At 42.6% G+C, this 14,353-nt stretch overlaps 1 protein-coding gene across 1 annotated transcript in view; it reads right to left on the bottom strand.

The window, feature by feature from the left end:
* The window catches only part of LPIN2 (lipin 2), a 56,344-nt gene that overhangs the window by 17,650 nt on the left and 24,341 nt on the right, over positions 1–14,353 (bottom strand). The window contains exons 3-6 of the mRNA XM_082640599.1: positions 10,121–10,216; positions 7,570–7,871; positions 1,100–1,207; positions 259–473 (exon numbers count right to left, since the gene is read on the bottom strand). Of these exons, the coding sequence (XP_082496725.1) occupies positions 259–473; positions 1,100–1,207; positions 7,570–7,871; positions 10,121–10,216 (721 nt within the window). The remainder of the gene's footprint in view (positions 1–258; positions 474–1,099; positions 1,208–7,569; positions 7,872–10,120; positions 10,217–14,353) is intronic.

Below are 14,353 nucleotides of genomic sequence, written 5' to 3'. Positions count from 1 at the left end.
CTAAACATTTTTTTTCTTCCTCTCAGGAAATGCATCTTTCCAATTCTTTCTTCTTTCACCCTGAGCTGGCAAAAAAGCTTTCGTAATCAATTTCCTATTTTAAAATTTCAGTGGAAATTTTAGTTTCCTTTAGGAACTTAAAATTTTTTCCTGATTAAAATGTTAATAATCAACATTATTTATGAAATAGGAACACACAAAATAATGCTGGATTCCTTCCGCTATAAATATAGCACAAACGTTATCAGAGATGTTAACTCGGCCTCGCTATGCGACCACACGAGGGCACCACCACCACTTCTATTCCTGTGACCTCGTCCTCAACTCCGCAGGCCGGCGAACCCTCTACCTTGGTGGACTCTGGGAACCCTCCCCACGTCCACTCCATGTGGGACTCGGATCTGAGCAGGCTCCCGGCGGGTTTCACCTCCAGCTCTGAGTCGCTCTTAGGACACGCCGCCGGGGAGTAGGGGCTGCAAACACAGGACAAAGAAATGTGATGACTCTAATAAGTCAGGAACCTCATTCTTGCCAAGCTCAACAGATGAAAAGAAATGTAAGTTTGCATATATCAATTTCACCCGCGGATATAAAGGCTACTTTTCCACTTGAGCTCTTTCATAATAATAAAAACAATGCCAACTAGCATTTATCGTGGACTTGCCGGGTCCTCAATAATATGCATTATCCCACTTGATTCTCCAAGAAATCAATGAGAAAGGTAATATATAGCAGAGAAAATGCACGGAAAGATGGGTTAACATAATACAGAGAGAAACTGGATTTGAACACAAAGTGTGACTGCACGTTTCTTCACATTATTAACCACAGTTACAGTTAGTAGTTGACACGAGAAAGAATTGTAGAGGGTCAAATTCTATGCTGATGATACAGGCCTACACTGGCCAACTCTGAGAATAAGTCAGATCAAGTTTAGGAACAAAATAATTATTGAGGGGAAAGGTCTATATTTGTGTTAAAAGCACACATTCAGTTCCTCTTCTGTATGAGAGACGTGGAAATATCATCAAGTCGAATAACAGAAAAGCTATCAGTATATCCTTCCTTTAAGAAATGGAGAAATTTCAAAAATACTTACTTATCTACGGGGGACCAATCTCCATCAGATAAGGGGTAGTGGTCTCCAGAATGGAAAAGCAGAGGCTCCTTATATTCTTCTTCCTTTAAGGAAGCATTTGAAGATCCTCTGTGAAGTGGGGCGGGGGGGAGAGACAGACAAAACAATGATATCTATGTCAGCTCTAAAATATCCCCAATTCTAACTGACACACTGTTCTAAATTATACAAATGAAGAAAGTCAAATGATGAATGACTAACTCTCTTAAAAGGAAAATATGAAGAAGAGGGTTCACTGTTGCTACACACCAGACACCACTGCAATCACCATTTAAACATGGGGTAAACAGGAGGAACAGAAAAGAAGATGGGATTAAAAACTCCTTTTTACATCTGTTAGGGGTATTTGATTCAGAGCCTACAAGAAGAAAACTAAGGCTTTACATATATTGTGTCCAATTCTTACAAATCTGAAGTAGTAAAGTCTTATTTTAGGTATTAGGTAATCAAGGATCTAAGGGAGTTTAGTAATTTGCCCAAAGTAAAAAAGCTCCTAAGTAGTTGGATTAAAAACAAGCAAGCCCTTGTTCTTTTCCACTACACTCTCCTGCATATTACAGAAAATGTAAGCAAGCAAACAACTGAAGACAAAAGCTATGGCTCAAAAATTCAAAAATACCCTAAAAACTCTTAAAAACCCAGAACTTATTTTCTTCTTGGTTGGGCCCAAGCATTACTTGAGAACTTTCTCTTAGAATCTACGTGATGTAGGGATGCGAGGAAGATGACACGGAAGTATGATAAATGCTTTTAAAATTCATTCACAGACCTTGGAACTGTAGGAGACTTAACTAATGCTAGTAAGGTTTTAATTAATTTACCCTTTGTTTTTCTTGAATTTTCAAAATTAACATAACTTGCCATATAACCTTGAAAACACCCCTCAGAAGCACTGTGGGCTCCAGTTTTTCATCTTTAAGTTGGAAATTTTTCTCTTGTCCTGTCTATTTGATAAGAGTCGATGTGAGATTTATGTGGTGTGTCGTGGTGAAAGCCCTGAAAAGTATACAGAAAAGTAGAAAAAAAACTCTGAAAAGTGTAAAACACTATATAAAACATATTTAAGAGCTTCTTACAGAAAATTCAATGTTCTGCCAGGACAGATATTAGATGTGAAATGATGAGACGATCTATCACTTAATCTGCTAGACTAAAAATAGGGATAGAAACCATTTTATTAATTTGTATTATCTCTTTTCTCTCTTTACTCCTTAATTTAACATGCTCTGATTTAACACTAACTCTGACACGTAACTATTTTTCCAAGTAGCTGCATTTCCTAATTTAAGGTTTACCTAACCCTAATCTTCTTTCTCTCAGAAGGATTAAGCTCTGGCATACCTCCTCATTCAAGGGAAAAGATACACATATTCTTGAAAAAGGCTGAAATCCAGGTAAAAATACTCCATATCTTAAAAGAGGAAATTCAAATGGTATAGAAGCAAAAAGGGAAAATTGGATGCTACGAACAGTCCTTATTTGCCAAATCTGAAAGCACAGTACAGCTTGGCCCACTACTATTCATACATTTGAAAGTGGTTTGAAAAGAGCAATGTAAATGCCGTAGAAAATTTTTTATTAAACATATTTTGTTTTTGGAACGTATTTCACCACAGTATAAAAGGTAAGCCAACAAGAATACAGCAAAGCAAACTGGATTTAATAAAATATTGGAAAAGAGAGAGAGAGAGAGAGAGACCAGGCACCATTTAAGAATTTACAAACCCAGGAAGGCAGGACATGGTCTTCTCTGGGCGGATCCGGACAAAAATAGACCCCATTAGCTTAGACCCATCAGAGTGATAGAAAAGGTTGCTGATGTTGAGGTTCCTTTCAGTCCTGTGATTCACTGAAAACCTGCCAGGCACGTTCAAAACGGCACACGTGGCTGAGGACAGGCAGCCAGCAAGGCCAAGCACGACAGGGTCACTTGAGGTATGTGACATGAGGATGTAATAAGGGAGAGTATAGATTAGAACGTGGAGAAATAGTATGAACACTGACTATTTACGTTGAAATACAGGACAAACAGCTACATTAATGGTGAACAGCAGAGGATCCGCGGCCGAGCAGGTGGTCTAAGGCTGGGTCAGGGTGGTTGGCGGAGGGTCAGCTGAAGTTCATGGGAAGTGTGTCTAGAGCACTTCAGCCTTCACAGATGCCCCAGCACCGCGACTCCAAGCTCAGCTTCATTTTGTAAAACGATTATTTTTCTCATTCAAAAGCCAGAAATTACATGATGTACACAACTACCAAAATTCACTGAACTGCACACTTAGATCCATGAATATTATTGTATGTAAGTTATACCTCAGTTTTTAAAGAACAGGGACAAAAACCAAGACAAAGTCAAAATCAGTAGCCTGAATTATTTACGTGGTTTAAATCAGGACTAGATAAGTTTTAGTCTACATAGCTGGCAGCAAGTACGTAAGAGATAAAGCGGCTGCTAACTACCATGACCAAAGTTCACGCGCTGACCCTCACCCTCCGTGCCAGATCAATCAATCTCACTGTGACTAATGATCCAAGTTTGCTTTAGGATACAGGACACTTCCCACAAAAGATACCTCACAACAGGGCAGAAGAGAGCTGGGCAACGTGTCTCCTGGATTAGAATGATGGGGAGGGGAACAGGTGGTCCCAGGCCCCTGCCACTCAGCCCCCAGATCTAACTCTGTAAGTGTGTCTGCTCTGGTGGATTAGAAGTAGAGATTAGAAGCAGACAGCATGGTTGTAACCCTCCATTTCGGTTACTGCACTTCCAGCGGCTGAGTGTTTTATATATTTGCACTCAGGACTGTGATATAGCATCATCCCACATGGAAAGCCTCCTCCTTCCCAAAGGCTACAAGTGCCTAGGTGCACTGTTTAATACATATACACTTGTACATCCAGCCATCCATCCTCTGGAATGACGGACAAGGCTTCCACGCTATACTCAAGCCAAAAGCCCACATTCAGGAGCGGAGACTCATCAGGCACAGCCCCCACAAAGCCCTGTGCGGGTCAGACCTCTCCAGCCCCCACAAAGCGGTTTCCTCTGGCTGCACACCACCAACCTGCTTCCAAGAGTGAGTTCATCTTTCTGCTGCCTCCGTCAATGAGGCTAAATTAACCGTAATTCTATTATCATTGAAATTCTTGAAAAGTAAGGAGTTTAAATAGAATGCTACTTATCAAAATAGAAATAAAACCAAGTTTAGGTAACCTCTCTGAAAACAAAATTTCTTTCCTACCTGGTAGGGGCTGAGGAGGGTAAGGTATTTAAAAGCTACAAGTTCCCCAAATCCCCATAATCTGTGGATCTCGTAACTGCAAACGCAGTTGATTTCCTAGTCTTTTTCTCTCAGATTCTTTAATGTGCTATTTAACATGCTGTTAATACTTTTGACCCTGAATATCTTCCTCCAAATTTCTGATTTTAGAATCTGGATGCTGAGCGGAAAGGGGCCTGGCAAGCCATGCAGTTCAGTCCTCGGATTTCACAGACTAAGAAACGAAGGCCAGAGTGACCACAATCAGACGTGTAATGGCCCCGTCCTCTCCCTTATCAGCTCAGCGTGAATTTCAGGCCGACACCTGCACGACCATTACATTTTGTCTTGCGTTTGTCACTGCCGACCAGACCAGCACTCCTACAGATTGGGTTGATACAGCCTTTCGTACAATCTGGAAGAGGAAGGCATGCACTAATACTCCTGCAGTGCATTCAGTTACAAAATTCCTTTAGAACAATGACTTGTGCATTTAGCACGTGACTGCACGTTTTAGAAATGTTTCACCTTCCTAAATTGAAGCTGCGGGTTGTTTAGGAGTTCTAAACGTTGCTCTATTATAACAAAGGACATGTGTCAACAACCCTTTATAGAGGCAAAACGTTACTTCAGCGTCTTTTCTGGTAGATCCTGGAAGAATTTTAGTTAGCAAAAATACTTCCAGGAATTAAGGTGCTTAAGGGAGTATTATAGTGCTATCCCAAATAAAATTTCCAGGTGCGTGTACTTCAAGTTTTTCTCAAAAGAACATATTTCCTGCCTACCTACACATTATAAATAAGCCAAAACTTTTAAAGGAACTGCTTACGTTCTCCTTGTAGTTCCACCGTTTTGTTCTGTTTTCTTTTGGGGGGGTAGTGCTGCACAGCATGTGGGGTGTCAGTTCCCCAACCAGGGACCCAACCCTGCCCCCTGCAGTGGACGCGTGGAGTCCTAACCACTGGACCGCCAGGGGAGTCCCTACACTCTTCTTAATGGCACTGAAATCAAGGAATGGAAGATCTGAAAGGGTCTCTTAGTTCGTACTCCTAGGGAAGCAAAGAAGAAAGAAACCTTAAAAAATTGAAAGCAGGAAGAAAAGGATGGGAAGAGTGTCTTTTTCAGAAATTGTGGGACTTCCCTGGTGGCGCAGTGGTTAAGAATCTGCCAGCCAATGCAGGGCACACGGGTTCGAGCCCTGGTCCGTGAGGATCCCACATGCCGTGGAGCAACTAAGCCCACGCGCTGCTGAACCTGTGCTCTAGAGCCCGCGAGCCACAACTACTGAACCCCAGGCGTCTACAGCCCGTGCTCTGCAACGAGAAGCCACCACAATGAGAAGCTTGCACACCACAACGAAGAGTAGCCCCTGCTCGCTGCAACTGGAGAAAGCCCGAGCGCGGCAACAAAGACCCAATGAGGCCATAAACGAATGAATGAATGAATGAATGAATAAGAAAAAAACATATATAAGAAAAAGAAACTGTGGAACTTTTTTTCATGAGTTTAAAATTCTTTTGGGAATCAGTGATATAAAAGTAGAGTTCAGGGCTTCCCTGGTGGCGCAGTGGTTGCGAGTCCGCCTGCTGATGCAGGGGACACGGGTTCGTGCCCCGGTCAGGGAGGATCCCACATGCCGCGGAGCGGCTGGGCCCGTGAGCCATGGCCGCTGAGCCTGTGCGTCCGGAGCCTGTGCTCCGCAACGGGAGAGGCCACAACAGTGAGAGGCCCGCGTACCGCAAAAAAAAAAAAAAAGTAGAGTTCAGAACTTTTAAAATGAAGCTCTTCCCACCTAGTGTTTTGATACTGAAAAAAAAAAAAGGCACACAAATTTGTTACTGCAGACTTTAAAGTTTTGTATGTACAAATGGTTTACACTGCTCTGCAGAGTCTAAAGTACTGTCCCACCGTGGCCTTCTGTTGTCTGGTTCTAACAAGAATTCTGCCTTCGATCAGAACGGAAACCCAGGTCTCGTACGTTCATTGCGGGGGGAGTGAATCACCATGTGACAGCTGATGAGTTAGGAAACAATTTCACGTATGTAAGATTATTATTAAATGTAGGAATCTGTTCTGGGATTTACAATCCAGATTTAAAAATTTTAGAAAACAAGTTAACAGTTTTGCCAAAAAGGGATTATTCTACTACCTTATTCACTAACAGCATAATTATAACAATAATGTATTAGTAAGCTCTTTTCTTGACTTGACTATTTAAAATCAAAGCTTGGTAAATAAAACACTAGACGTCAAGGTAGAGTTTATGCTTGGTATACATTTGGTTACCTCCCCTCTTCTCCATGATGAAGAGAACCTGAACAGCAGTAACTTTCCCAGCAACGGGGGCACGATCTCTCCTTCCAGCAGCCGAGGTGAGAGCATACAGTGACAGCGTCGACCTCGTAAGGCCACCCTCCCTACACCCCAATTCAATCGGGGTGTGGACATTCAGGATCACTTGTCCAGCAGTCACCAAGGGAAAGAACCACCCTGCTGCCACACCCATGGTCCGTCCAGCGCCGGGGCCGCCACCCAGCGCAACGGGGGAAGAGAGTCTTATGAAAGTCGAGTACTGAATGAAAAAGTACATGGTTTACCCCAAACTGTTACCTTTTAAACCCCAGATAGCACTGACTTGAAAACTGGCATCTATTTTGAGTTCTTCTACTGAGCTGGTAAATAAGCAGTGATCAAGATTTCTCACTTCAAAACAAAAACAAAACCCTCCTTCCTCCTCAACTTACTATCATGTTGATGATAAACTCAAAACCACCACCTTGAACTCAGGAACAGACAGACACAGAGCACCAACCGCAGGGTAGGGAAACACCCCCGGTGTCCCATCTGCCCGCCAGGCACTAGGTTCAGATCTTCTATGTGACGTATGATTTCCTTGGCTTTTGGAAACTTACTGGGTAAAATGAGACACACTGCCAGTCGGCTTCAAGCGATATTTTAGTGCCACAGCAAGGTGTCTGATAGCACATTTTGTAGAGTTGCAGAAAGGAAAAAAGAAAATGCCTCTCCCACTTATTCCGCGATAAACTGCCAACAGGGGAAAAACAAGTCCAAACCTCAGACTGCAGACCCGGGGAGAAGCACCAGCACCTGCTGCAGCCGAGCTCTGTCCACGGCACATGTGCAAGGAGACCCCCCACCCCCACCCCAACCTACCTTGCCGACTGGGCCGCCTTGTCGTCATCCGAGCTCAGCTCCACACCCACGGCGTCTTCTGCAGCAGGAGAAGCGGCCTGCTCCTCCTTCTTACTGTCCTGTTTGCATTTCTTCCTCCTTCGTTTTTTCTTTTTCACAGAACTGGGGGTGAAAACTGTCTCTGTTTCCAGAACGTGGGAGACGTCCGAACTCTGAGATGGTCTTTCACTTCCACCTGGTTTCACCAAAGGGGGGTCAATATCTGTAAAGAACTGATCTTCAGTAGGGATTGGTGAGGTGGCGAGGTAAGCAGGAAACTCTTCCTTAAAGAGAAAACGGAGAAAGAAAAGTTGTCGGTGACAAACAGTACAGTGCATCAAAACCACCACCATTTTTGGTGGATCTAAATTTCAGTGGTAGAAAGAATACCTACCTAGTTCCCGAAGGTAAGAATGTCACACTGAGCTCAGGCACTGCCCACCCTACCTAGATAGGTCTCCACCCCCCTGCAGGGCTTAGCGTCAGCTCATGTGGGTCCATGTCGCTGAACACAGTGGAGGAATCGACGTGCTGAGTCAGCACGGAGCACGTGGAAGCTCAGCCAATGCACTTGCTGCAGGGGTGGATGAGCTCGATGTCCATCGGTGCGAGCACGGTTCAAGGAACGGTGTTGTGGTATATCCACACTAGGGACTACCGTGCAGCTAGTAAAAGGACAAAGTTCCACCTAGAGCTTCTGACTTGGCAGGGATGCTGATGACATACAGTTAAATGATGACAGTGAGAGAAACAAAAGGTCAGTAACTGGAAGTCAGGTGGGTTTGGGTAATGCTTATCCCCCTTTAAACTGTGAGCCCCTGGAGAGAGGGACTTTTCTTCATACTCTGTAGCAGAGAGCAGTAATTCCAGGGTTGTTGAATGAATTAAATTTTTTAATTTTTAAAGAAAAGCACCTTATACTAAAGAAAATCTGGTCAATTTGGTCATACATGGAACAGGAAAAAAAAAGGCTGGAAAGCTGACACTCTCCAGGTTGACCTTGCTAAGCATAGTTTTAAACGGAATCATGAGAACTGATGTGAGAAGCAGGCAACAGACTCTCAGGAACCTAGTCCTCTCACCGACTGCATCTGCTGATTTATTCGGAGCCTAATCAGTGTGACAGGTTACATCAAAAATGTTTTATTCTTATGATAACTCGCTTACTGTTTCATTCTGCCTTTTGCCTCTGTCTCTGATGAAGAAAATTTTTCTCTAGGCCAAGTAAATGCAAATAATGTAATATAAAAACAAATAATTAAGAAACTAGGAAGAATATTGGTCTGGTAGGTTCCCCTTCATAAACACTGTTTCTTTGCTGTTTACAGAACAGTTCTGACGCAGCTGGCTTCCAGGCTAAAGTAAAAACTGGTAAACAATCTCATTCTGCTATTGTTTATCTTTTCTTTGTGAATTTATGACATTAAACTGGCAGTTCACCTTCAAAACCAAAAAAGTAGCTCCGTGCCCTTAACAACTTGAAGCTTATTGATTTTGCTATCTGAGATTTTATTCTTTATGATGAAAGGTTAATGATGCCTTCTAAGAAGTTGTTTTTGTTTTTGTTTTTTATTTTAAAAAAATTTATTTGTTTTATTTATTTAGTTTTGGCTGCGTTGGGTCTTTGTTGATGCACATGGGGTTTCTCTAGTTGCGGTGCGCAGGCTCCTCAATGCGGCGGCTTCTCTTGTTGAGGAGCACGGGCTCTAGGCACGCGGGCTTCAGTAGTTGCGGCACGCAGGCTCAGTAGTTGTGGCTTGCGGGCTCTAGAGCGCAGGCTTGGTAGTTGCGGCGCACGGGCTTAGTTGCTCCGCGGCATGTGGGACCTTCCCGGACCAGGGATCGAACCCGTGTCCCCTGCACTGGCAGGCGGATTCTCAACCACTGTGCCCCCAGGGAAGTCCCCTTGTAAGAAGTTTTAAAAAGATCCACTTTAAATCAATCAAGAACAGCTCAGGAGCATTCACATCAGTGGATACGTGAGGGGAGTGGGGCAAATCGTGCTCTCTTGCTGAAAGAGGCCAAATGTACAATAATCATTCATAAAGGGCAGAGGCCAATTAATTTAAATCTCTTGAGACTGTAATAAACTAATGCACCTGACTCTTCAAGGTTTGGGATGTAATGTCCCCAACGAAAACGTCAAAACATGTTTCCCAAATTTAAAGGTTACACATGTACACACTCAGACATGGCCTGAAGAGATACGCCGTGATTATTCAGGTGAAACTGAGTGTATTCAGGTCAAGGTGTAAACTGTACAGATACCACCTAATAAAGTCACTGGAAGCTCACAGGAGGGGTAAGTGCCAAGGCCTTCAGCACACCCTGCAGCCTGGAACTTGTGTGGGGAAACTTCCTGCCCCTCCAGCTCCTTTCTGACAGCCGAGTTCTTCAACCTAAAACTAAAGCTTGTCTAACCAGCAACAATGGTCCACACAACTCACCATGAAAACTAAAACGTTCTGTTCTGAGATGTGCACCGTGGACCTGAACACAACGTGTGAAGTGGATGTGACCCACCAGAACTTACATATTCCTCTTCGGTCTCCTCCACAAAGAAAGCCTCCCCATTGTCACCCAATTTCATGTGAAGATCCACTGCATCGCCATTGATTTCTATGTCAATCTAAGAGGAGAAACAAAGTGTGACTTGGCATTAAGAGTCTGTCATTCAAGCTCCACTAAGCCTAGATTCTGGGCTCTCAGGCCAAACTTAGTACTGAGGCTCCCAGGGTGACGGCCCCAGAGAGACCCCCACCTCCTGCCCCACGTCCCACCCTTACACCACCAGACTGAAAGAAAACATTTCATCACCTACTTTCATGGCAAATTTTAAAAATATATTTAATTTCTCATGTCATAAAATAGGGGGAATGTCATCGTCAACACACACTTGAGCCCGTATGGAGGTTACAGCAAGCCAGGCCTCACTGTGCGAGGCTCAGATCAGCACAAATCTCAGTTACCACAGTATGTTTACTGCATAACTGCAGGAGAGGCACACGTTTCACCACCAGCTCTTCCATCCACAGGTCACCACAGCCGTCCTGCAGTGTCCGCAGGGGGTTGGCTCCAGGACCCTCCTCAGATACTCAAATCCACTCACGCCCAAGTCCCTTACATATAAAAGGGTGTAGCATTTGCGTATAACCTCCACACATCCTCCTGTGTACTTTAAATCATCTCTAGATTACTTATAATACCTAATACAACATAAATGTTATGTAAATACTTGCCAGCGTGCAGCAAATTCAAGTTTTGCTTTGGGAATTTCCTGGAAAAAAATTTTTCCAAATATTTTTGATCCGAGGTTGGGTGAATCCTTGGATGCAGAACCCATGGATACAGAAGCGCGACTGCACGTACGTAACAGATGCCCATCATGATCAGTAACTCATCACGTCACTTTTTCAAAGTCTGTTGGTGACTAGTCCCAGCACATCTGTTACTCAGCTCAGGCACAGGCGGCAAAGCGTAGGGTTGTGTTGCCTCCTGGTCTCCCAGTGATAAAGCCAGTTGACATTTTATAAAATGGATAATTGAAAGAGGCAACTGGCCAAGATCAGAGAGCAGTAAACAAACAAACAGTACTAGTGCTGGAAGTAAAATCAAACTGAACGTCAGCAGTTATAGAAGAAAGAGCCGACCTTGCGAACAGGAGGCTCAGGATGAGCTGCCAGAGGAACCTGGAGGTGAGTTTGTACCAGAAAGGAGGAACATGGCTGAGACAAAAGGATGAAGACCCACAGGAAGGGACACAGGCAGAAACCTGCAGGTTGAAGCAACTCCCAGAGATGCTTCATGACATGGGAATTTCAAAGGATGAAAAGCTAGAAGCTGATGTAGACTTAGAAAGGAGTAGGACAATTTACCAAGACAAAGAAAAGATGCCTGTTCCACAGCGTGTTACATCAGGAAGGTAAGCCCTGTTCAAACTACTCCTGACAAGCTTTTTACAAAGAAATTTAGTTCTCATTGTTTCTAATGTTTTAAATTGCAGTGCACCAAACACTATTTTACTATTTTTCATTTTCTTATACATTTATAACTGATAGTAGGAGTTTTTAAAAGTTTTGACCAAAGCTTACAGAGGTCGTGGAAGAATCCTCATTTCCCTCATCGACTAAGCTTCCTTTTGCAGGGTTTCAGCTTGCCCATTTTTATGGTCTATACTACTATGCAAAGTGAGGAATGTTTGTTTTTATACACACACACACACACACACACACACATATATACATATATATATATACACACACACATACATATATCAGGTACTACTATATCACTTAAAAATAATGTAATTGCTTATCTGTAAGCTGTGAATAAATACTCTTAAATATTTTACAAAAATAAATACCAACTTGCAAAACTCTTATGGATAACTTGTGAACTCTGGTCTTAGACTGTTCAGGGGATATAAAGATGAACACACAAAGGCATAATATAGACAGAAGTAGAACAGTCCATAACCTCAGTGTCCTTAGCTCTGCATGGCCCTCATGGTGGGAACAACTGTAGAGTCTGCTGGGTGTGTCCCAAGGAAGACCAACGACCGCTTCTGACCAGAGACTGAGCCCTGGTTCACGTCCAGTCATGGAAGGCAGCTCCATCTTCCCAGGAGCCACGGAACGATGGGATAAGTAACACCATATTAAAAAATATTAGTTGACATATGTTGTCAATGCTTGTTTTAAAAATTCTACGTATGAATAACATAACCACATTGAAGGGAAGAAGAAGAAAACTAAGTAACTTTGAAAAACAGTATGTTGACTACAAAATTCTAAGTCTGAAGACAAAAAGAGCTATAAACAAATACTGTACTGTAGTTAGTAATTTTTTTTTAATCACAGACATGGGTCAGCAATTCTGAAACTACTTCATGTGTATTCTAGTACTGAACAAATATGTAAATATACTGTGGATAATGAGAAGCAAGTTTCTCACCGTCAGAGAAAGAAGCTACAAATATGGAGACAAGGAAGAACCCTGTGGCGATCGGCTGGAGAGGGAGGAATCACTGTGAACTCCCGATTTTCACAGACGGACGTAGATGCAGGTGTGGGCATGTGTATGTGTAAACATGCATGGACCTTCTAGCTCTGCTGGCTGAGAGGGCCTACAAGCAATTATACTCCAGGCTAATGAGCACACCCAGTGACCACGTCTTTGTTTCCAGATTCTATTCTCCAGTAACAGGAACCAAGGCTCCTTGGAGAAATAAAAATAATTCTGGGGCCGAGGCAGGGAAAGTAGAGTCTCCTGGAATATCTTATGGTGCCAGAGAGTAAGGAAGTGCTCAAAAAATGATGGGAACATTTTGAAAGGACTCAACTTGAAGGAGCGTCCAACAGCCAAATCTGGGACAACCTTAGCAACTACAGAAATAATGACTATAACCCACAGGGTAAAATTAATATCCATGAGTTCATACTGATCTAATTAAATAACTGAATAATTAAGTAAATAAGAGAAGAAAAGCTCTTTGACAAAGTACAATTACAATGAATAAATGGAGCAGGAAGAATGGAAATAGAAAGTCACCATTTGGGAAACACCACAGCAATAGCCGCCGCAAAGTCCACCGTGTAAGCTAAAATTCATGGTGGAAGCACGACAAGAAACAGGGTACGCGCACAGTCTCAAAGCTTCTTCCCACAGGTAAACTCACAGCCAAGAAACCTGCAGACACCATTCAGCAAGTGATCAGAGTTAATTAACATCACCAGTAAGGAGACAGCAGCAGGGCGGGGCTCCTCAGCTGAGGCACCAGGAAGGGCACAACCCCCGTGCGGTGTCATTCTCACCAAAAGGAGAAAACATCAGACAAATTCACACTGAGGGACAATCTACACTGTAACTGTTCTGCACTCTTCAGAAGTCAAGGTCATATGTTAGAGAACACAGGGTGAGAGCAACACGGGATCCCGAAACAGAAGACAGTAGTGGAAAAACTGGTGAAATCGTAATAAGGTCTTTTGCTAATAGTTTATACTGATGTTAACTTCCTGGTTCTGATCACTGTAACTATGGTTTCGTGAAACGTGAACATTAGGGGAAGAGGCTGGGTGAAGGGTATATGGAAACTTTTAAAACTGCCTGTGCAACTTGTCTGTACATCTAAAATTAATATAAGCTCAAAAAATGTGAAAATCATAAAAAACAAAGACTGAGGAACTGTCACAGAGTGGAGGAGACTAAGAAGACAGGACAACGAAACACTCCGTATCTTGATGGTGGTGATGGTTTCATGGGTGCACACACATGTTTAAACTTACCAAATATATCCTTTGAATATGTGCAGTTTATTGTGTGTTAATTATAAAATAAAGCTGTAAAAAAAAAAGGATAACACTATAAAAGGAAATCAGAAAAACAGGCAACTAAGAATTGAATACAAAATAAGTTTTAAATCCTATACTAAAAAATCCCTATGTAATTTCAGAAATATTAAAAGATTATTTTATAAAAAACTCATTTTTCTTCTACTTTTTAAAAGAAAGGGCCGCATGAAGCAGTTTCCATAGGACAAACACTAACCCTAACTCATATCCCAGCCAGCCTTCTTAGTGCTTTCTATTACTGGGAACGTTTACTGCTAAAAAAAGTTGCATGTGGCATGAACTTTTAACTCTTCTAAAACAAAGTACTGCAACAAATTCCTGGGCTAAAGAAAAACATGCTTTCAGGTAAGTGTTTAAGTTTTTTCTTCATAATAAACTAGTTGAAGTCACATAAGCACCTCGCGTCATCTGTTTCT

This window comes from Mesoplodon mirus (genome assembly GCF_964341445.2).
Source record: "Mesoplodon mirus genome assembly, chromosome: 13".
Lineage (NCBI taxonomy): Eukaryota > Metazoa > Chordata > Mammalia > Artiodactyla > Ziphiidae > Mesoplodon > Mesoplodon mirus.
Note: the sequence above shows the minus strand (reverse complement) of the source record. Positions and strands in the feature narration are given on the sequence as shown.